Source organism: Zygotorulaspora mrakii, chromosome 6 (assembly GCF_013402915.1).
Source record: "Zygotorulaspora mrakii chromosome 6, complete sequence".
Classification (NCBI taxonomy): Eukaryota; Fungi; Ascomycota; class Saccharomycetes; order Saccharomycetales; family Saccharomycetaceae; genus Zygotorulaspora; species Zygotorulaspora mrakii.
The window spans coordinates 834519-856491 of record NC_050724.1 but is presented as its reverse complement, the minus strand read 5'-3'; the positions used below and the strand labels follow the sequence as shown (position 1 = coordinate 856491).

The following is a 21973-nucleotide window of genomic DNA, read 5'->3' as shown; positions in this document are numbered from 1 at the left end:
AGTAGAAAACAGTCAAGGATATTTAATAGATAATTACCGAGGACTAAATAGATAAACAACCTAAGCCGTTGTAATTGGTTTTCACATTCAGAATTGGAGGAATGTCTTTTAAAAAGTGACAAAGACATTTATCGCGGAGACACGAAAATGTTGTTTAAAATCGCTTAATTGCAGCAGAACTCATTAACAAACCAGCCCATATTACCTAAGGCCAGGTTGTTCTGGATCATCCTCAATTATGTTCAGCAAAGCTATTGAGCTACTTGGGCTATATGATAGAAGAGAGGATATCGATTCAAATCAGGGGCATGATTTTCGCAAACCAACTGCCCAGGTGGTTAGTGCACAACTTTACACCGCTACACTAATGGGTCTATTTGCACTATTATCATTTTCACTTCTTCTGCAGAAACTACCTAAGCTATATGCAAGCCGAAGATATAAAGATAACGGCAGCTTGCGACTCCCATCGTGGGAAGAAGGGAAGCTATTCAGCTGGCTGACCGTCATTTACAAGATTCGCGACGAACAAGTCCTAGAGTACGCAGGCTTAGATGCCTTTGTATTCTTAGGGTTCTTTAAAATGTGCATTAAGTTACTGTCTGTTTGTTGCGTGTTTTCGGTGTGCATTATCTCACCAATTAGATATCATTTTACTGGGAGTTATGATGACGGAGATGACAACAATCACAAATTGAATATCCTTTTGAAATTCGTTAAACGGTCTAGTATCCCCTCTGGTGAAGATACCCAACCAGAAGGAGCTAGAGGATATTTGTGGATGTATGTGATCTTCACATACTTTTTCACATGCTTGGCAATACATCTATTGGTTTCCCAAACAGTTCTCGTAGTCAACACTAGACAAGCATATTTGGGGAAGCAGAATACAGTAACAGATAAAACCATTAGGCTAACTGGAATACCCATCGAACTTCGAGATCCCGAAGCTCTGAAGAATAAAATAGAGCAGCTTAAAATTGGTAAAGTGTCTTCTGTAACCATTTGCCGCGAATGGGGCCCTCTAAACAGGCTCTTCCGCTATAGAGAGAATGTCATTCTTCAACTGGAAAGCAAGTATGCAGAGTGTCCACCTGAACATCGTGATCGTGAAGCGTACTCTGAAAATTATAATTTACAAAGGAATACTGGGGAACTGGGCAGCTCTCCAAATCCAATTTCTCGAGAAGTTATTCATACGGATGATAATGAAGATGATCTGCTATATCCTCAAAAAGCCCTTCAAAGACCAATGATGCGAACAGGCTTTTTGAAATTATTCGGGCCAAAAGTAGATGCCATCAATCATTTGGAAAAGCAATTAAGGTTTATTGATCAAGAAATTTCTGAAGCACGCAAGAAACATTATTCTGCAACTACGACAGCTTTTGTTACAATGGACTCCGTAGCAAATGCACAGATGGCTGCTCAAGCAGTTTTAGATCATCGCGTTCACTATTCAATCGCAAATCTAGCCCCAGCACCTCACGATATCAAATGGGAAAATGTTTGTTTATCAAGAAAAGAAAGACTAACAAAAGTTTACTGCGTAACCGCATTCATAGGTCTCTCCAGTTTATTTCTCATTATTCCGGTGTCATACTTGGCGACGTTGTTGAATCTTAAGACAATATCAAGATTTTGGCCAAGTTTGGGTGCCCTACTAAAAGAGAACAAATGGGCGCAGAATTTAGTAACAGGACTGCTACCGACTTATTTATTCACCCTTTTGAATATAGTGATACCCTATTTTTACGAGTATTTGACCTCCCGCCAAGGCTTGGTTTCTCATAGTGAAGAAGAGTTGTCACTGGTTTCCAAGAACTTCTTCTATATATTTGTGAACTTGTTTTTGGTCTTTACTTTAGCCGGTACGGCTTCCAACTATTGGGGCTACTTGAGTGATACAACAAAAATAGCTTACCAGTTGGCTACTTCAGTAAAGGAATTTTCTTTATTTTACGTGGATTTGATTATATTACAAGGTATAGGTGTATTTCCATTCAAGCTTTTACTGGTCGGAAGTATGATTGGATTCCCTTTTGTGAAGATAAAGTCAAAAACGCCAAGACAGCAAAGAGAGCTTTACAATCCTCCAATCTTCAACTTTGGTTTGCAATTACCACAGCCCATATTAATTCTCATCATAACATTAATCTACAGCGTCATGAGTACAAAAATCCTGGTCTCTGGTTTAGCGTATTTTTTTGTTGGTTTCTATGTTTACAAATATCAACTTATTTTCGCTACTGATCACCTACCTCATTCTACAGGTAAAGTCTGGCCTCTTATATACAGAAGAATCATGGCAGGGCTACTTTTATTTCAACTAACAATGGCAGGTACTTTAGCCGGTTTTGAAAGTGGCTGGATCCTCTCCTCCTGTCTGTTCCCTCTGCCTTTTATCACTTGCAGTTTTTGGTGGGATTTTGAAAAGCACTATATGCCTTTGGGTAAATACATTGCTCTGAGCTCTATACGTGAGCATGAGGAAGAGCATACATTAGTGTCTAGTCCGGCAGATACAGATACGTATGACTATCCATACCTCGTTCATGGATTAGAGGGACCAATATTAGAATAAAATTGAAAATGACATCGTGAATACAGCGTCAAATATAAAAAAATATATATATAGTAAAATATACTCTTTATAAGAGAAAAAAGTTTTCCATAATTGCGAACTTTTGAAAGCTGAATTGAATTTCTGAATTCAAGTAGATCAAAGTCTGTCCTATGCATCCTTCAGCAATAAAAAACATCAGCAAGGACTTCACCAAAAACCACTTTGCAATCGACACTACAAAAAGCACTTCAAAAATTGATGAATAGGGTAAATTGGTGACAATTTGCAAGGACTCAACTATATATAAATTGGCAATCCATTTAATAATATTCATTGAGACGACGTTGTCATACGGCCATATCAGCATCAGTATTGGGAAAATTTTTGCTCCATAGGATAGAAGTATGGCATAAGATAAAACATCTTTTGCATATTTCACATCTTTGCCCCATTTCAACCAGTGCAGAAGCAAATAACTGGTCAGACCATGGAAAATGCTTATGTCAATCATACATCGCACCGCAAAATAGAGATACTGATATAATGGATTCCATGAGAACACCTTATTCATCATAAGGTCCTTCAAAGCAAATCTGCTGTTGAAAGTGTCCCCATTTAAAAAAAGACTGTATTTTCGTTCCTCGGTAACCCACGTCAAGTATATCTCAAAGGCTATCAGTAATACCCATATTCTGTTTAGGCGATCGAACTTTAAAAACCAGTTTTTCAGATTCTCACATATAGATTTAGCCATTTCTAATGGTCTCCCTTTCTTGATGTCCCATTCTTTGTACTTAGACAATTCATTCTCTAAAGAATTGTACACTAGATGTCTGTAAGCCCCTGATTTCAGCAATAAAAGATCTATGAATAGTATGACATGGTCCATTTCCACATATTTATCCACGTACTTATGACAGTTGGGACATTCCGTCAATTGAATGTGATTATTAGCATAAACGACATAGAGCGACGTAACAGGGGTTGTACATTCAATACATATCATCAATGCGCCTAGATATTTTCGGTTTGGACTCAGCTACAACGTCATATTTTTTTGTTTTTATAGCCTTTTAAAGTTCTAGTTTGAAAAAGTGCACAGTGCCAATATGAACATATTTTTAAAAACAAAACATTGCAACCCAAAAAAGTTGTTAAAATGTCATACTATAACAATACTAGTAGCATTCCGTGCAAGTATTTCCAGCAGGGAAGATGCAACAGAGGGAACAGCTGCAAATTTGCGCACGTTTACACTAATAATAATAGTGGAAGCGGGCAAAGGCCTGCAAACGACGAAGGGATATCGGCAGCAGACCTTTACAGGAGCTTTGTAAATCCCAGCTCACTGAATAAAATTGAAAAGTCGATCTTGAGTGGTTTGCAAGATGCGGAGCATTTTCAAATGAAACCGCTAAGTAGTGCTTACAGTTACGGTTTACCCTGTGCCGTAAATCTAATTAGTGGAAGAGATTATTCACAAGAAGAATCAAGATATCAATACTACCAGTCACAAAAAAATGGTCTCGTTACCCAATATGAAGTTGAAATGCGCTCTCGAGAAAGCGATATGCAAAAATGTTTTGCACATATCAGATCTCACCCAGACTGGGCTGCAAGATTTCTACAAAAGAAGACTAAAGATTTGGTAGAGACTGGCCAGCTCAGTATAAAGAAAGACTTTGTTGATTTCGAATTGAATTTGGGGAACTCTGGCTTCCAAAACTTAAGTGCACCTGGTCAAGGCGGAAATCCATTTACAGCTGGAAAGCCTGCATTCGGCTCTACACCTTCCTCTGGACCGGTAGAGGCATTTGGTGGGAACACTACCAGTAACACCGGCGCATTTGGCCAACCATCATTTGGTAAAGGCGGTGGAGCGTTTGGGACTCCAGCGAATAGTTCGAATGCGGGCAGATCTGCCTTCGGAGTGCCGACTTTTGGGACTAGCTTAAGCGGAGCGGGGCAGAATAATGCACCGAGCGCTTTCGGTAAACCAGCGTTTGACCCCACTCCTTCCACATCTGCATTTGGCAATACAGCAGCATCGAATCCAGGACAGTTCAATGCGTTCGGTACCTCTATGGGTTCCGGCTCTGTTTTTGGAAAACCACAATTTGGAACTGCTCCGTCCCAAACCACAGCACTTGGAGTGAGCAGCAATCAAACAGGGGCGTTTGGAACCCCATCTTTTCAAAAGCAAAACGATAACAACGCATTCGGATCAGCGTCATTCGGATCAGCATCATTCGGATCTCACAATATTACTACAACCGCCCCGCCATTGGGATCAGCTCAAAACGCTAGCATGCCGTCGCCTTTCTCAAATTTGCAAAATGGTCAAAATGCAACTGCTTCTACTAATCCTCCTGCTGGATCACCGTTTGCATCATTACAAAATAAAACCTCAACATCGCCCTTTGGGACGATACCAAACAACACCAGTGCCTTCAACAATAAAGCCTCAGTAAATGAGACTTCGTCTTCACCATTTGGTTCTCTCAACCAAGGTAACTCTTTGGGTGTCCAATCATCGCCGTTTGGTTCTTTGCAGTCAAATACCGCCTCAAACACATTTGGTTCAAAGCCGTCGCCTTTCGGATCAACTGGCCAATCACCGTTTGCAACTCAAACCAATACTAGCACGACTGCACAGAATCCTTTCGTGAAACCTAACGTCAATGGCATTAGTGCCTTGAATAGCATGAATGCCCGTAATGCAACTGCCTCCAACATGCACTCTTTGTATCAAAACTTCGTGCAAGGACTACCCTCGAAGGACGAGAAATTGACTGCTAGCGACCTTGACAGTCATACTCTCGCAAGATTTGAATCAGAGACCTTCAGTCTAGGAGATGTCCCTGATATACCACCACCATCGGCGCTAATTGTTCATAATTAATACATCCAGTCACTGTTTACGATGATGTTTTTTTCCAACTAAATTGTCTTTTAGCGATGCCTGGTGATGATAATGCTTACAATAGAAAGATGAATCCGAGCAATATAACATTTCAAAGGAAGTGATATTGTTCCCCCGTGTGAATAACTGACACAAACTTGAGATGTCTCGGGTAGGCGTTTTGGTGATGGGCCCTGCTGGTGCGGGGAAGAGTACGTTTTGTAATGAGATCATTTCACATATGCAAACTATAGGACGCAGAGCACATATTGTCAACTTAGATCCCGCAGCAGAGCCTAACAAATACGAATTCACAGTTGATATTAGGGACCTGATATCACTGGACGATGTGATGGATGAACTTGATTTGGGCCCCAATGGTGCTTTAATATATTGTTTTGAGTACTTGATGAAAAACTTGGACTGGCTGGATGAAGAAATTGGAGATTATAATGATGAATATTTAATCTTCGACTGTCCCGGCCAAATCGAACTGTACACTCATATTCCAGTATTGCCTAATATCGTGCGCCATTTGCAGAACCAATTGAATTTCAATCTATGCGCTACGTATCTTATGGAAGCGTCATTCATAGTGGACAATTCTAAATATTTCAGTGGAGCCCTGTGTGCGATGTCAGCAATGATATTGCTGGAGTTGCCGCATATCAATGTTCTGAGCAAAATAGACATGATAAAGGACAGTGTTAACAGAAAAAAGTTGAAGAGATTCTTGAATCCAGATCCTCTTTTGCTAGCAGATGAAACGAATGAAGAGACTAATCCAAGATTCAAGTACCTCAACCAATGCATAGCCAATCTTGTTGACGACTTTGGAATGGTTCAGTTTTTACCTCTCGAGGCAAAAAATCCAGACAGTATCTCAACAATTCTTTCGTATGTCGACGATGTTACACAATGGGCAGAGGCTCAGGAACAAAAGGAACCTAATGATCAAATAGAAATAGAAGATATGTAATATTTTGGAAATAATACCAAGAATTATAGACTTTTCAAAATGATTCTGTAGAATCTTGCAGAAGTTGTGGTACGTTTTGACAATCACCCAGCAGTATTAGATCTACACAACCAATATGATCTATCATACTTTGTGAGGGCATTTCTTTGTTCATGTAAAGCACAATGCCGTTTGAAGATTTTACTTTTTGTGCGAATTGTCTGCAGATATTTTTGACACCAGGTATTTTCAAGGATGTGCCTGCAATGATTAGGCAATCAGGTTTCTTCTTAAGATCAGTGCCCGTGACCTCTCCTATAATATCACCTTCTGGATGTATTTCGTTGTACAAAACTACTCGTGGTCTCAGTTTTCCGATTCCCTTGAGTCTCAGGCCCGCAATTTCTCTAACAGACTCAAACTCCTCGCACTGCCTACAAGTGGGTATTATGGTGGAATTTTCCTCGTCACACAATTCATTCTTGAAAATGGTTGGATCCAGTTGTGCGATTTTTGCACACTTATTGCACACCATATGATTTATACTGCCATGAAGCTGAATGGTGGATGGAATTGGCTTCTCTAGGGGAACTCTTGTCTGAAGATCGTTCAAACGGGTATCCAAACCGTCTATATTCTGCGTGTACAGTCGTTGTAGCCTACCTTCCAAGGAAACTCTGTTTAGCAGCTCATGAAACTGTGTGGGTTTGGCCTCGCTAGACATCTTATGCAGTTTGGTAATCATGCTGTTAAACGCAATGCTCATTTCATCAGAGGAGTATACCTTATTAAAGTCAAAAAGATCCTTGCCAGTTGAAAAATGCTTGCCCTTCAAAATGGAGAAAAGGCCTTCGCTTGATCTGAAATCCGGAATACCGGCTGCCACTGAGACACCAGCACCGATGACAACCACGATTCTCTTACTATGCTGAAAGGCATATCGAACAAAGGCTGCATTCATCGCATCTTTCTTACCGCACAGTCCGTTCATATACTGATCTAAATCAAAAACGGTGCCGCTTTCTGGCCTATGCTTCAGTTTGGGCTTTCTAGTATTCTTTCGCAGCTTGGTGAATAGTTTTCTAGGCTTAATATCTTTTATCGTACGCGTCTCGTCGATCTCATCACAGCTAGGCTTCTCCACCGTAGCTGGAGGTGTTAGCGGAAAGCTATGACTTCTACTGTGAGAGCCCGGTGATACCTTAGTGGACTGATCCATAGTACAATTCTTCAGTCGGATATCTCAGTAATGTATATACTACTCGCAGGAAGGCTCTTTTGATCAATCATTACCAGCTTTAAAGTTGCCAAATTTCACCATTTACCTAAAAGAGGAAAGTGATGAAGCTGTAACGTATCAAATGACGGTGGATACTGAAAAGTAGCGAAAAAACTATCAGAGACCTGAATAATATGATGAAGGTGAACTAAAAGCGTTGAATCACTACACATTACAAGAGCAAAGCAAGTGCTACATTGGAAATGGTTGCAATTGCCGAAATTAAGGATACAAATACGGGCACCAACAGTCCCAGTGGGGCATCCTTGGGCGGAGCAGCCCGGACGGCAGCTCACACGCATATTAAAGGATTGGGTCTTGATGAGCGTGGGATTGCGAAACAGGTCGAAGGGGGATTCGTCGGGCAAGTTGAGGCTCGTGAAGCATGTGGCATAATTGTGGATTTGATCAAAGCCAAAAAGATGTCGGGAAGAGCTATACTTTTAGCTGGTGGTCCTTCCACCGGTAAGACAGCTCTTGCGTTGGCTATATCACAAGAGTTAGGACCCAAGGTTCCATTCTGTCCACTTGTAGGAAGTGAGCTCTATTCGGTTGAAGTTAAGAAAACGGAGGCCTTAATGGAAAATTTCAGAAGGGCAATTGGCTTAAGAATCAAAGAAACAAAAGAGGTCTACGAGGGTGAAGTGACTGAACTGACACCGGAAGATGCGGAGAATCCTCTAGGCGGCTACGGTAAGACTATATCGCATGTTGTAGTTGGACTGAAGTCCGCAAAGGGTACCAAAACTCTTAGATTGGATCCCACCATCTACGAGAGCATTCAGCGTGAACAAGTCAGCGTGGGGGACGTCATTTATATAGAAGCAAACACGGGTGCAGTTAAAAGAGTTGGAAGATCCGATGCGTATGCTACGGAATTTGATCTGGAAACAGAGGAATATGTACCATTGCCCAAGGGAGAAGTTCATAAGAAGAAAGAGATTGTCCAGGATGTGACATTGCATGATTTAGATATTGCAAATGCAAGGCCTCAAGGTGGACAAGACGTTATATCTATCATGGGACAATTGCTAAAGCCAAAAAAAACTGAAATAACGGAAAAATTAAGACAAGAGGTGAATAAAGTGGTAGCAAAATACATCGACCAAGGGGTTGCAGAGCTAGTCCCTGGTGTTCTTTTCATTGATGAGGTTAATATGTTGGATATTGAAATTTTCACTTATTTGAACAAAGCGTTGGAATCAAGTATTGCCCCAATAGTAGTGTTGGCCTCCAACAGAGGTATGACTACCGTGCGTGGTACTGAAGATGTCGTTTCTCCGCATGGTATTCCTCCTGATTTAATCGATAGGCTATTGATTGTCCGCACTTTACCATACTCTAGAGATGAAATTCGCTCCATTATCGACAGAAGATCCAAGACCGAAAATTTACAGGTGGATGTTTCGGCATTAGATTTCTTCGCAGATATGGGTACCGAAACTTCTTTACGTTATGTTCTTCAGCTACTATCACCATGCGGTATATTGGCCCAAACTTCAGGTCACAAGGAAATTACAATTTCTGATATTCAAGAAGCTAAATCGCTCTTTTTAGATGTTAAGAGATCAACCCAAATACTGGAATCAGCTGCAAACTACTTGTAAGGTACTTTCAGTTGCGAAAAAAAATATAAGTCGAGAGGGAAGTGACATGGCGATTTCTTTATGTATCATTACCTAAATATACTATACGACAATATCGGAGAAATCATATATCCGTAAACTTGATCTGTGTTCATTTTACGCTAACTCGGATATCTCACTTAGGAATTCACTGGGCGTTGAGATAGAGGTGCTACCATACATAACACTCTTGGGATTATGTAATTGTGAATGAGCCCATTCTTGTAAATTTTGATATTCCAAGTAGTTACCTCCACCTACTACAAATACAATAGATTTGTTATAAGATTGTCTTTTAGGCTTTTTTGTGTGAGATCCTCTTGTAATACGAGGATCAAAATACAAATAATCATCTGTGGTTTCTAAATTTTTCTGGGAACTGTTCAACGGATCCATTATTGCTTCCACAACATTTGTTATTGGAATAGTTTTCTTCTCGGGTAATAGCTTTTTGATTCCCGATATCAAACTACCAACCCCACCTTGCAATCTCCCCTCAGTGAGACCATATAGACCAGAAAGTGATAAATTGCCACCCGCTGAAGCTTTGCTTGTCCCGTCTTCCAAAGATTTATTTTGCAGTGTCTTATTTGATAATTGCATAAATTGTCTTAATTTGTAGACATATTTCAAAGCACTAGAGTAGAATTCGTTACCTGAAAAATAGGCCTCTACTTCTTTAACAAAATCTTGAGGCAGCCCATTGGAAGAGCTTAAATAAAGTACAATAAATGATCTAAGTTTGTCTTCCATATTGTTGGTTTTGCCATCCTTTAGAATTTCAATAAATCTTGTTCTTGTTTTTGCATTATCTGGGTCCTGCTCAACTTCAAAGAATGTATCCAAAGATTTGCTCTCCAACTGAGACAGTAGTGCGGCAAAGATATTCATGTGAACATCGATAATATTCTTTCTGGCAGCTAATTGGGGCAATTTTTTCACCACTTCCTGCATTTGAACGGTGTCACTATTTGAGTTAGGATCCAAATCAGTTAAATTGGAAACACCAGTCTTTCTGGTTATTTCAGCGGCTTCTTCCTTATAGGCAGAGAGAGCAGCTTCGACATTTTCAGCAGCCTCTGGGAAAGGCAAATGTGCGTTTTCTTTCCAGAAGAAATCATTAGGTTCAATATCATATTTTTTTAATAGTTCACCACCTTCTGCTGTTTTACTTGGTATCGCAATGGTATTCTTTGTCAACTTAAAAACATCAAATACCATACACTGATATATCCAAGAATGCGAAAAAATGCAACTAAAGTCGATATTTCTATCAAGTATGATCATAACACATCTCTCTAAAGAATCCCCTTCGAGCACTGAATTAGTGGCTGTCCGTGTATTGATCACAAAGTCTCGTAATTTAGCTCCTAGTTTTTCTGCGACAATCTCAGCAGGGCCACCCTTTGGCGCTCTTATAATTGGAATTGACAATGTGGTCATGACAACGTTGAATAAACCAGTCGCAACGTGATCACATAGTTGGGTGATGATTTCTTCTGTCGAGCTTGGGTTGTTTAATACCGTGTAAGAGCGGGGAAGATCCAAAGAAAATAGCTCTGGTTCGGTCACGATAAAGTCCAAATACTGATCGAACACTTGTTTTATCCGATCTGATCTTGCTGTTGAACAGACTTGTTGTGCAAAGTCTTCTAATAGATCTCTGCTTAAAGATGATGTGAGATTGACGTAATAATTGGCATATTTGTCTTCTTTTATGTCCTGCACTATCAGATTAATATTTTCCTGATTAGGTGTCACAAAGTAAACAACTGGAACATCAGGTAATGGTGCCCTTGCTTGTTGGATCAAAGAATGAACAGTGACGCCTGCTTTTAAAAGGTTATTGACACGCAGCACAGACGACACAATCGCTGTGCTCTTGACATCCATGACTAGTGCCTTCCATTGCAAATCTTCCTCATTAAAAGTTTCATCTAAATTAGGGTCAACGTTATCTTTGTTCAAAAACAGCATCTTAAGAATTGCATCTGGAATTATTTATATATCACGGTTAGTAAATCATGAGTTTAGAGATTTCATAGTTTGTAAATCAAAAAAAAGCATACTCTTCTGCATATTCCTGAGACTAGCATCCTCATCGGCAAACTTATTGTCTGACATGCTTGAATTTGACCAGTGTAACTATATAGAGGTAGTATGAAGCTCTATTGTGTTGGTCTTTATTTGTTTCTTATGAGGTGTTGATATCTGTTCACTTGTACTAAATGTTGGCCGCTACGCGAAATCGCACGAGGCTCCTCCAAACAGCACAGAGAAAGATATATATTAAGATAATACTGCTAAGTTGCACTCATTTTCTAAGTATCTATTTAATGAGTTAATTATTGAGCTCCTTCTTTCAGCGTTGATCTACCTGCCCTCAGTAATTCGTCACAGAGGAGTAAGTTGCTAGCAATACCGCTGGCTCCATTTACCGCATTTCTAATGACACGGTATGAATCCCAAATGCCTTCAATGGTTGGATCACATGTGTCTCCAATTTTAAGATCAACACCAACGTACCTGCGTTCACCTTCTTCGTCTGCCTCATTCAGTTCATCTTCACACATTGCAAGGACGTCTAGAGCGTCGAAGCCTGAGTTTTTCACTAAAGTCTTCGGAACAACTAGAAGAGCTTCAGCAAATGCATCCAAACCGGTCTTCGTTTTCCCTGTGGCACCCAATTTATTTTGATTACAAGTTCTTAGATGTCTTGCTGCAGCAATAAAGAAAGCACCAGCACCTGGAATCACCATTTTATCTCTAAGCACATTCGCTACAGCCCTTAAACCGTCTCTAACGGCATCCTTCGTTTGATTTAATGCATAATTTGTCGAACCCTTGATTAAGATTGTACAAGATTTTGAATTTTTATTGGCAGTGACATAAGTGAACTTCTCCTCACCAATACTTTCTTCGTATATCAAACTAGAAAATCCTAATACCGAAGGACTCAAATCTTCAACAGAATTTTGTGCTTCACCACTGGTAACCAATTGCAATCTTTCCATATTACGTCTTTTGGCTCTTCTCAATGCTAGAATACCATTCTTGGCTAAAACATCTAAGCACATTGGATCAATACCTTTTTGATTTATGATTACAAAGCCTTTATTCGAATTTAGACCGCAAACTTCATTCTTTAAATCGATGATTTTCTTTAGTTTATCATCGACGAACTTTCTTTCACTAGCAGCGAGTTTATCTCTTTGATCTGCCGAGCTATAGAAAAAGCTTGAGTTGACCTCAGTCTTTTCATTTTCTAAGGAGACGTTCAAAATCAAAACGTATGCATTTTCAACTCTATTTGGCATGTCGGGATGCCTTCCTCCATGATCTAGAACTAAACCTCTGATGAAAGTCGTATCCTTTGGGGATAAACGTTGCATTTGCATAATTTCAACCATATGCAAATCCAAAGAATCTGTCTCCTCGTTTTGCACATTTAGAACAGCATCAGTAACGATAGGAGACAAGATCTCCGTCAGTTCGGGTTCTACCTTTGTCGATAAAGACGATCTAGCCACTTGAAGAAGAAATTCACGGTCTAGTTCTTGCTCACCATTCTTGGAAATTCTGTATTCGTTCAAAAACTCTAGCGTTTCCTTTCTGGCAATATCAAACCCATCGGTGATGACCCGTGGATGAACGCCTTCTTGTATAAATCTATAAGCCTGTTTCAAAAGTTCGCCAACCAGACAAACTACTGTGGTGGTACCATCACCTGTGATTTCATCTTGTGCCGCTGCCGCGCGAGCGATCAACACTGCTGTTGGCGATTGAATCTGCATCTCGGTCAGCAACACTTTGCCGTCTTTGGTCAATTTAATGTTTCCTGCACCATCAACTAACATTTTTAATGTACCTTTTGGACCTAGATTAGTTTCCAGAACAGATTGCAAACCCTCGGCGGAGGTCACATTCACTTTTAGAGCCGCATCTCTTCTAAGAGATTCGGCCTTTGGATTCAACAATTGGAGAGACATAGCGAGTTACTAACTATATCAGCAAATTGAGTTCAACGAACGGTCGAATGAAACTGTACACTATCCGAATTATCCTTTCTCTTTCGAAGTTATCTCATCATATGTCTTCTGAAAAGTTTTTGCCACTTATCACATAAAGCCCGGAAGTGTTACCCTAACAAAGTGATAATGACCTTATATACAAATACGCTAAGCATAACCCGTGCCATCAAGGACATAATGTATTTGGAAATTCCCACCTTCTTGGATTTGCTTCTTCTCCGCCTGCCCATTATATTTTACACTTTTGAATAATAATGTACGTAAGCGTCTTTATATCCTCGTGTTTTGGTTGTTCGAGGACAATTCGAGGCCTTCTGTGTTGCGCCAATGTAGAAGCCTCTCATTTGTCCTAATAGCGACTTGAAATCATTTTACATTTCAAGCCAATGATTTTACAAAAGCCTGCTCGTGTTCTTTGCGAAATAACTTTTTAAGTGCTTTGAGGACTTGAAGCAAGAAACTTAATCACTGCTAAGTAAGTCCGTTGTTTTTGTGTGTAGTCTTGGCACGAACTTCTTGACATTTTTATAACCAGCTGTCGATGGTGTCTGATAAATCAAGATTGAACTTGCAAGATTGAGGCTATAGCATCTATCTCTGCTATGCCTTTCTGAGCTATCAAATAAAAAACTTCGGCGATGCTTCGCTTGGTTTAGCACAGCTGTATAGTGATTGCTCCAGTATGCTTGGCTAATGTGGTAATGCCACACTTTAAAAACATCAGGTATATCGTGGTGAAATTAGAGTTGCTACATATTTGGATGTTCCAAGTTCTTATTCATTAAGACATCCGCCGGTCGAACGGAGGTATACAAAATTTATATTTATAATGTGGAAGAATGCCTTTCGCGTTGTGATTCTGCTAAAACACCATGCAGTTGACTGTTTACTTGGTTCTTTGTCTCGGTCCTCCTGGTGATTTTTTGTTTCTAGCAGTCAATATCTCGACACCTGAATCTGTTACAAGTAAAGTATGCTCAAATTGAGCACTTAATTTGCCATCTCTAGTAACTGCAGTCCAATCATCAGGCCATGTGGCATCCTTGTATGAGCCTTCGTTGATCATAGGTTCTATCGTGAAAACCATACCCTGTTTCATAACACCGGGTGTTCTATTCTTGGCATAATGTGGAATACTTGGCGCACAATGGAAATACTTACCGACACCGTGACCACAGTAAGTTCTCACCACGGAACACTTATTATCAGTAGCGTGCTTCTCTATACAATCACCGAGCTCATGAAATGTAGCACCTGGTTTACATAACTTGATAGCGTTTTTTAAACATTCTCTTGCGGTTTCAGTGGTGTTGATAGCTTCTTTTGACACCTTTTCGCCCACGTAAAAAGTTTCGTTCAAATCGGCATGGAAACCCTGGAAGTACAACGAAACGTCGAGATTGACAATATCACCTTCTTTTAAAACAGTCTTGTCAGGAACGCCATGACAGATCACTTCATTGACTGATGTACACAGCGATTTTGGGAAATTGTAATAGTTGAGGGGCGATGGGTAGGCGTTTCTTTCGATTGTTGCATTGTGAACGATTTCGTCCAACTTGTCTGTAGTGACACCTGGTATAACAGCTGCGCTTGCAATATCTAAGACCTCCCTGCCGAGCATACATGCTTTCCTGATTTTTTTGATCTCCTCCTTGGTATAAACTGGAATCTTATTCAGTCTGTCGTTCCTCTGCTCGCGTATTGGCATCCCATTGTCTGCCCAATCTGGTTTTTCTATATGCTCTGGGATTGGTCTTTTTGGTGTAAGCGGATATGAGGCCCTCAAGTTCCCTGTGTATTTGTATTTAGGGAATGGATCATACGACTTGTCATCCTCACTTGGGTGAATCGACTTGTGCGATTTATAGTTGTCCTTGTAACAGCTCTCATCGCAAAAAGACGAATCGATACCGACTTTCAGGCAAACTGGGCATTTCAGATTCGAATCTGTCTCCTTGCCACATTGCAAACCCGCACAATACTTTTTCTCTTGATTCACTTCAGACATCAAAAACGACACTAGTGGTGAATTGTTCTTTTTTAAAAATCACGGAGTTTAAACGCCTATGGTCCCTTTTATATGATCCAAGTCAAAATTTTTTTCAAAGTAAGGTGATGACTTTACCATTTTACTAACATTTTTTCATTTTCATTTTTCATTTTTTTTTACTTCTTTCTTCTTTGTGTGTTGCCTATCAGGCTATACAAGATATCGCTAAGCTAAATTTTTTAGTGAATCAAATCATCGGGTCCAAAACTCAATGGTAGCAGCTCTTCGAGAGTTTTCATCAAGCATTTTGTGCCATCTCCGTTAAACATCACTATTGGTAGTGACAAAGGTGCAAATTCCCTAATAAACTGTCTACATATACCACATGGTGTAATGCAGGTGTCCATCGAATCCCCGCTTATGGCCAAACAACGCCATTGGCGCCTCTTCGAAGGATTGTTCAAACTCGTAATTAGCTTGACTATCGTTGTCCTTTCCGCGCAGATAGCACCTCCGTAACTAGCATTTTCAACATTTGCGCCGTTGACAAATGTGCCATCTTCCGTTAACAAGCAGCAGCCAACTCTGAAATTTGAATAGGGCGAATACGAAAGATTTCGTGCTTCCAATGCCTTCTCTCTTAACTCTTTAAACTGTTCTGGTGTCACCCCTGGAACCACCACATTCTTGTTTTCTCTGTACATTGTCTTGGAGCCCTCTGCGTAAAATAAGTGAACAGAGTGGTAAATAGAGGGGAAAACTGCAAGTCCAAATTCGCTAACGGATGATTGGTGAGATAAGGACTACCGTATAGCTACTACGAAAGGTCTTCTGATTCGCCAAAGATGTTTTTTGGTCTTTTCTTGCTTCTATCAGGGTGTTTCGACCAACTGCGTTCGCAGCGCACCAGCCGAATCTTATCTCTCTAGGACTTCAAGTAGGGAAACATTGAAAAAGGACCCTGTTCTGAGACAACTAATAATCGATTCACAATCAAACGCTGTTGAGTGAACACTTGAGATGGTATATAAATTTGAAAAATGTTCGTAAGCTTATCCTTTTTGCGGTTTGAGATAGCATTGCAATCAGCTGTACTGTGGTAGAAAGCTTCACACGCTCAGCGGCTAGATATTCGGAGTAACGTTAATTAATCCAAAGAAACAAGTTGGTCAGATACCTCTCGTCAAGCGCTTAAGATACATCTAATTATGCATGCAGGAGATTACAACAAGGATTTTGACAGATTCTGCTGAAGGAGAGTTAGAAAATGCACGACGAAAAGTAGAAACAAGGACTCTGCAAATAGTTATGAAATGTGAACAAACTAAAAACATATCAACAGTAACAGTTCAGGTTCTCCAGCTGAGGAAAGTTCATGAATAATTCAAGCAGTTATTTGAAACACTTTCTTCGCGGACGATTGCAAGATGCTGTTTCACCTTTTACAGTAACTTCAACGGAACAAACTTACACTCTTAACTAACCTATTGCGCGTGAAGGACGATTTTTAGGTGCTAGAGCTCACCCGTGATTATTCTGGTAACAGCTTCAGGGCATTGCACTGCTCTGAGGGCTCTTAACAAAGCGTGTATGCGAAGCCTTATGTAAAAACACTTTATATATGTTGCAGATGCATGTGCAACTTAAGAATTGAACATTAGATAAACATCAGGAGCGGCGTTGAGGAGCATTGAACAGCTTATATATGCTCCATTCAAGAGGCTGTTGAGTAGTCTTCCAGATCCGTTCTTTGAAAGCAAAGGTGCAGTTATGCCTAAAGATCAGCGAAGGCACTTACTGCCATCAGAAGTATTTGCTCTCCATTGCATATACTTAAAGGCAATGTAAATAAGATTCTCAGCCCTATACGTATCTTATCTTCGTAGGAAAGCGGCTCCTTCTTTAATCGGAATTTTTGGCATTAGGCGCCTTCGAATGTATTCTTCCATCGTGCTGAAATGAAACACTTTTATAAAAGAAAGAAGCAATAGCACATCCTGAGGTATCAAGTGAACCTAGAGGTCTGATACGAGCTTTCAGTTGTATACATATTTTAGACTGCCACTGTGTAAGCTTGTAACAGAGTAGTGTGCGTTGTGCTAACCTTGTTGCTTTCACTAGTTGAGCGTTGAGGAATCATCGTCTACAGTGCAATTCTTTAATTTTGTATGGTGCATCATATAATTAAAGGCTAGTGAGTAATGTGGAGTGCTGTAAAGGATGGGGGGGCTTCACACACTGGAAAGGCCCAGAAAGAAGCCGTACAGAAAATGTGTGAACACGAACGTGCTCCGTTTGAGCCAAAAGTGAGGGTGCAAAGACACAACTCATTATTCATTATAGATTACTCTGAGATTCCACCCCAGGGTGATTCTATTAAAACGAGTCTTACAAAGCAGAAGGCTTCGGCAATTACCAACTTCAAAGTATACATTTATATTGATATCCCAACAATCGACTATTATATGGATGAATTATCTGATTATAAGCTGTCAAGATTCAACAAAAAATTCAAACTGCACCTGTTACGAGAGTCTATCTATAAATGCTTTACAAATGGAAATGGTCAATTTTGGGAGGATTTAATCTCTCTTAATGATCAACTGAAGATCTGTACGATATCAATATCATCCTCCGGGTCATTACGATATGTTGAAACTGTAAAATTTCTGATGGAGACCTGCTATGAAAGTTTAATGGAGTACATTACTGCGGGAAAATTAGAGATCAAGTTTAGATTGGAAGTTTCGCCGACATCTCACAAATGGTTTCTTACCTTTTTAGATAAAAGATTGATATCAAACGAAATCATTGAGTTCATCCAGACAGGGTCATATTTGGAGTTTTCTGAAAACGCTTCAACGCCTTTTAAAGAATACTACGCTCAACTTAATTCCAAATTCACATCCAAACATGAAATATCAGGTTCGCTGGAATCCATAGTCATCATAACAAACTTAACAGGTGTCAAAGCACTACTAACAATTCTATCGGATCGACCACTGACAAGTTACATTCTGCAAGATTCCATTGACGCCTTACATGATAATGGTTTGACTACCAAGCCCTCAAAAGATAACAATACTGATGCAAGTGAAGAAGAGACACATTTAAAAAGGGAGTCTTCGTCATTATTGAGCTTTCAAAATTCGTTAGTGACGTCTAATAAGGATAAATCAGTCAGAATACGATCACTCTCTTTGAATAGAAAGCTGCATAAAAGTCAAGGCTTCACTAGTGATGATTTGATGATTCACAAAACAACTTCAAGAGACATATCCACTTCAAATACCGCATGTGCGAAGCAAACTAGCTTAGATACCCGAAATGCGTCGAATTTTCGGGGTGAATCTCAAGTCAACTCCGGCACTTCAAATATTAATGATGAACAATTCGTCAGCCGAGGTGACGAGGGTGACTTCGAAAACATTGCCCGAGAAGGAGATGAAGAGGATGAAGAGGATGAAGAGGATGACGAAGAGGATGATGAGGATGATAAGGAAAAGGGTAATGACAGTGACGACGGAATTAGTTTCAGTGTACCGAGTAAATTATCAAGATCTGGATCTTCATTTGATGTGCGTGACTCCGAAAGACCTGCAAGTAGACGCGGGAGATTCAGATCACTGAGTCTGATGGATCCCGCCCTTCATGGACCTTTTAAAGAGCGGGGCTCTTCACTATCTCTAGAACCTACTGAAGACGAACCTTCATCATTCGAGGAAAGTAAAGTCTCCAATATTTATGTACATGATGGAGAGTTTGAGGATATAACATCTTCGAGAAAAGGCAAGAAAAAATTAAATAAGAACTTGTTATCGAGACAGAATTCTGCCAATGGCTTGATACCACCGGAGTTCTATTCTAGAATTTCGTCACCATCGACAAGCGCAAGTAGTTCGAATTCCTCTTTGCAAAATTTAAACATGGCTCCAGGAACATTTTCTAAATGGTTAGGTCCAAGTGAATCATCAAAAGACACTTCGCCAAGCCTTGAAAACAATACGAACAAATTGTTTGAGAAAAAGTTAATTGACAAATCATATGAAGAGCATCGAAGGCAGACCTCTATAAATCTCTTCAGCACTCTGATGGGAGGGTTGAATTCAAACAGTGACAAAAATCCTTTAGCATTGAATTTCAAATCAAACAAAGTAATTCCCCCTGAAATACAGATATTGGATGAGGAAGATTTATTGATGTCAGGATACCACAATGGAAATGGAAATTTTACAGCGGAGGAGACATCAGAAGATGAAATAAGATCAATCAGTACAGTGGTTGGAGATGACAATGTGTTTGGCGTACTAGATTCTGCAAGCAGTAATAATTTGAACCGCAAGTCGACCGGTGAACGATCGCTGTCAAATAGTAGTTCAAAGGCATTCGCCGCAACAGTAGATCTAAATCTGCAGCTTTACGGTTCTAATAGTGACGATCATGAGAATAAGGAAAATAATCAAGAGGAAAGTGTGGACAACGGGATGCTGCGAGACAGACCAAAGGTAAAGTATAAAAAAGCTATTCAACTCGATTTGTATGGTGATGATGATTTGGGTAATATGGGTGGATGGATTCTTGGAGGAAATGCAAGATGATTCGCCCTCTCAACGTTTAATCCACACCAAGATATATAGTTCGAAAATATAGGGAGAGCTATACATATGAAGGTTTTATACTAATAACTGGCTATTTTTAGGCAGTAGTTAATCCGGGCTTAATATGCTCGATACCAGGTCAAAACCTCATGTTATGGAGCACGCTGCTTGAGGTCGGTTCTTTTCACAAGGAGGTACGTGAAGAAACACTAGAAACAACAGTGTTGGAAACAATGTTAGCTCCATCTTGGCATGCAGCGTCTTTAATTGAACCCTAATTCAGTGATTCGAAATTTTGACAATAGCGAAGTATATTGATAGCTATATAGACTATACACTCGCTACTAAACTCATCTATATGTTGGAATGAATCTCCTAGTAACAGCATCGAAGCTCGGATCATACTTCAATAGCACACCTCTCCAGCTTTCAAGACAAAGGGTACCAGCTCGTAAGTAGCCATTTCAGTTGACATTCCTTTCTTTGAGGTGAGAGGCTTGAAATTATTCTCGAAAAATTTTAAACAATCCTTTCCATCGTAAAAGCAATCGCAGGATCTAGTGTTCTCACGCAAATACGAATTCATACGTTTGGCAATGACATCCCAGCGATCTAGGTTTGTACCTGGCGCAACGCTTGTGATCGTTGCCAGAAATCTCAACCTCTTTGATGTCAGCATTGGTGTATCCTGGAAAAACTGAAATTCCTGTATCCCTTTGTACAGTAGCATCATAACAATGAAGAAGGCGATTAACTGTACCAGCGAAAAAAAATTTAGCAAACAAACTACTTGTACTAGTATAGATTGTTTTTGTAGTTTGATCATTTTGTGTACTGTCCAGGTGAATTTGCTCCAGCATGAGTCGCGGGGCAACTTCCTCTCAGAATCTTCAATAGAAGTATCTGATACCTCCACCCAAGAAGAGAACTGCTCATCAAGTGCTTGCTGATATGAAGAAGTCTGTCCGTGGCCCTTTTCCAACACATCGAACTGATCCAAGTTTTGTTCAAATTGCGGTTTCAGAACGAGATACCTGTAGAGCTTCTCTAAATCTAAACCTTCAAAAAAGCAGTAGGGTGTTTTCCAAAGACCGATTTCATAAAGCTCCCTATTCATCTCACATGCTACCACATCCCACCTTTCGGGGCCTATCCCATGCCCTGGCTCGAAAACAGTTTCCACAATCTCCATGAAAATCGTCAAGTTATGAGATACAAGATGTTTAATCCTTTGGACCCTGTAACACAGCACCAGAAGCGCTCCTACGGATACACCAACAACTAAACCCATAAAATAAATAAACTGTTTAGCAGGATTAGATTTTAAATCGTCAACCAAAAAAAATAGAGAGACAGACAAGAATGCCAGCAACAGAAGCAATATGTGAAATCCACGGGATCTAACAGCAGCATAGCAGAAAAAAGTCAGTCTTGATTTGAAAACCTTTTTAGGAATGGAAGTTGTGCCCAAGTCACAGTCGATCGGATCTTGCTTTTCCATGACTAGTCTACTGCTGTGGTTTGGCCGTCTTAATACTTCCATGCAGCCAAGAATTATTTAAATGGAATGCGGACTTTTATATATAAAATTCAAGTAGGTCATGTTACCCTGCTTTCCCTGCAGCCCCTTTATGCCTGCTCAACAAGCCTATTCTCGTTCCTCCGAGGGAGCGTTGACCGTACCTGGCTGAATAATGTTCAAGCGCGCAGATGTACCCACGAATCGATAAAACAAGTACAGCATATGATTCTCGACGTGGCTGTTGCTACTATCCGCGCAACTAGATAAATTAATTACAACTTCTTGGCACTTCTTCCAACTTAATACACAATCTTGGATGCAAGAGCGACAGAACTATCACAGATATACTGCGAATGCATCAAAGTCTCTCCGTAATGCCTGATACTCTGCGATTCAATGCAGCGCTCGCAATTTGGCTATTTGATGCTTGTATCTGGGATGTTCTATCACACGCCGGCTTATCGGTTTTCTTCCATAAACTCCGAGATCGAAGATTTGG

At 40.1% G+C, this 21973-nt stretch overlaps 12 protein-coding genes across 12 annotated transcripts; 5 read left to right on the top strand and 7 right to left on the bottom strand.

Annotated features, from left to right (window-relative positions):
• Positions 1-238: 238 nt before the first annotated feature.
• On the top strand, positions 239-2584 carry CSC1 (Csc1p; the record flags this gene model as incomplete). The annotated part of the gene is made up of 1 exon (XM_037289764.1): positions 239-2584. The coding sequence occupies one exon, from the start codon at positions 239-241 to the stop codon at positions 2582-2584; it is 2346 nt and encodes a 781-aa protein (XP_037145659.1).
• A 67-nt stretch (positions 2585-2651) lies between these two features.
• ARV1 (sterol homeostasis protein ARV1) lies at positions 2652-3572 on the bottom strand (the record flags this gene model as incomplete). Its single annotated transcript, XM_037289763.1, has 1 exon — positions 2652-3572. The coding sequence occupies one exon, from the start codon at positions 3570-3572 to the stop codon at positions 2652-2654; it is 921 nt and encodes a 306-aa protein (XP_037145658.1).
• A 153-nt stretch (positions 3573-3725) lies between these two features.
• NUP42 (FG-nucleoporin NUP42) lies at positions 3726-5468 on the top strand (the record flags this gene model as incomplete). Its single annotated transcript, XM_037289762.1, has 1 exon — positions 3726-5468. The coding sequence occupies one exon, from the start codon at positions 3726-3728 to the stop codon at positions 5466-5468; it is 1743 nt and encodes a 580-aa protein (XP_037145657.1).
• A 163-nt stretch (positions 5469-5631) lies between these two features.
• Positions 5632-6447, top strand: GPN3 (putative signal sequence-binding GTPase GPN3; the record flags this gene model as incomplete). Its single annotated transcript, XM_037289761.1, has 1 exon — positions 5632-6447. The coding sequence occupies one exon, from the start codon at positions 5632-5634 to the stop codon at positions 6445-6447; it is 816 nt and encodes a 271-aa protein (XP_037145656.1).
• Positions 6448-6481: 34 nt separating this feature from the next.
• HST4 (NAD-dependent histone deacetylase HST4) lies at positions 6482-7645 on the bottom strand (the record flags this gene model as incomplete). The annotated part of the gene is made up of 1 exon (XM_037289760.1): positions 6482-7645. The coding sequence occupies one exon, from the start codon at positions 7643-7645 to the stop codon at positions 6482-6484; it is 1164 nt and encodes a 387-aa protein (XP_037145655.1).
• A 263-nt stretch (positions 7646-7908) lies between these two features.
• RVB1 (RuvB family ATP-dependent DNA helicase pontin) lies at positions 7909-9312 on the top strand (the record flags this gene model as incomplete). The annotated part of the gene is made up of 1 exon (XM_037289759.1): positions 7909-9312. One exon carries the CDS (start codon positions 7909-7911, stop codon positions 9310-9312), a length of 1404 nt encoding a protein of 467 aa, XP_037145654.1.
• A 135-nt stretch (positions 9313-9447) lies between these two features.
• SLY1 (syntaxin-binding protein) lies at positions 9448-11409 on the bottom strand (the record flags this gene model as incomplete). The annotated part of the gene is made up of 2 exons (XM_037289758.1): positions 9448-11321; positions 11400-11409. 2 exons carry the CDS (start codon positions 11407-11409, stop codon positions 9448-9450), a joined length of 1884 nt encoding a protein of 627 aa, XP_037145653.1.
• Positions 11410-11675: 266 nt separating this feature from the next.
• Positions 11676-13319, bottom strand: CCT6 (chaperonin-containing T-complex subunit CCT6; the record flags this gene model as incomplete). The annotated part of the gene is made up of 1 exon (XM_037289757.1): positions 11676-13319. One exon carries the CDS (start codon positions 13317-13319, stop codon positions 11676-11678), a length of 1644 nt encoding a protein of 547 aa, XP_037145652.1.
• Positions 13320-14247: 928 nt separating this feature from the next.
• Positions 14248-15372, bottom strand: MAP1 (methionine aminopeptidase MAP1; the record flags this gene model as incomplete). The annotated part of the gene is made up of 1 exon (XM_037289756.1): positions 14248-15372. One exon carries the CDS (start codon positions 15370-15372, stop codon positions 14248-14250), a length of 1125 nt encoding a protein of 374 aa, XP_037145651.1.
• A 221-nt stretch (positions 15373-15593) lies between these two features.
• Positions 15594-16058, bottom strand: CDD1 (cytidine deaminase; the record flags this gene model as incomplete). The annotated part of the gene is made up of 1 exon (XM_037289755.1): positions 15594-16058. One exon carries the CDS (start codon positions 16056-16058, stop codon positions 15594-15596), a length of 465 nt encoding a protein of 154 aa, XP_037145650.1.
• Positions 16059-17555: 1497 nt separating this feature from the next.
• SND1 (Snd1p) lies at positions 17556-19952 on the top strand (the record flags this gene model as incomplete). Its single annotated transcript, XM_037289754.1, has 1 exon — positions 17556-19952. One exon carries the CDS (start codon positions 17556-17558, stop codon positions 19950-19952), a length of 2397 nt encoding a protein of 798 aa, XP_037145649.1.
• Positions 19953-20358: 406 nt separating this feature from the next.
• Positions 20359-21495, bottom strand: HG535_0F04350 (uncharacterized protein; the record flags this gene model as incomplete). The annotated part of the gene is made up of 1 exon (XM_037289753.1): positions 20359-21495. The coding sequence occupies one exon, from the start codon at positions 21493-21495 to the stop codon at positions 20359-20361; it is 1137 nt and encodes a 378-aa protein (XP_037145648.1).
• Positions 21496-21973: the final 478 nt, after the last annotated feature.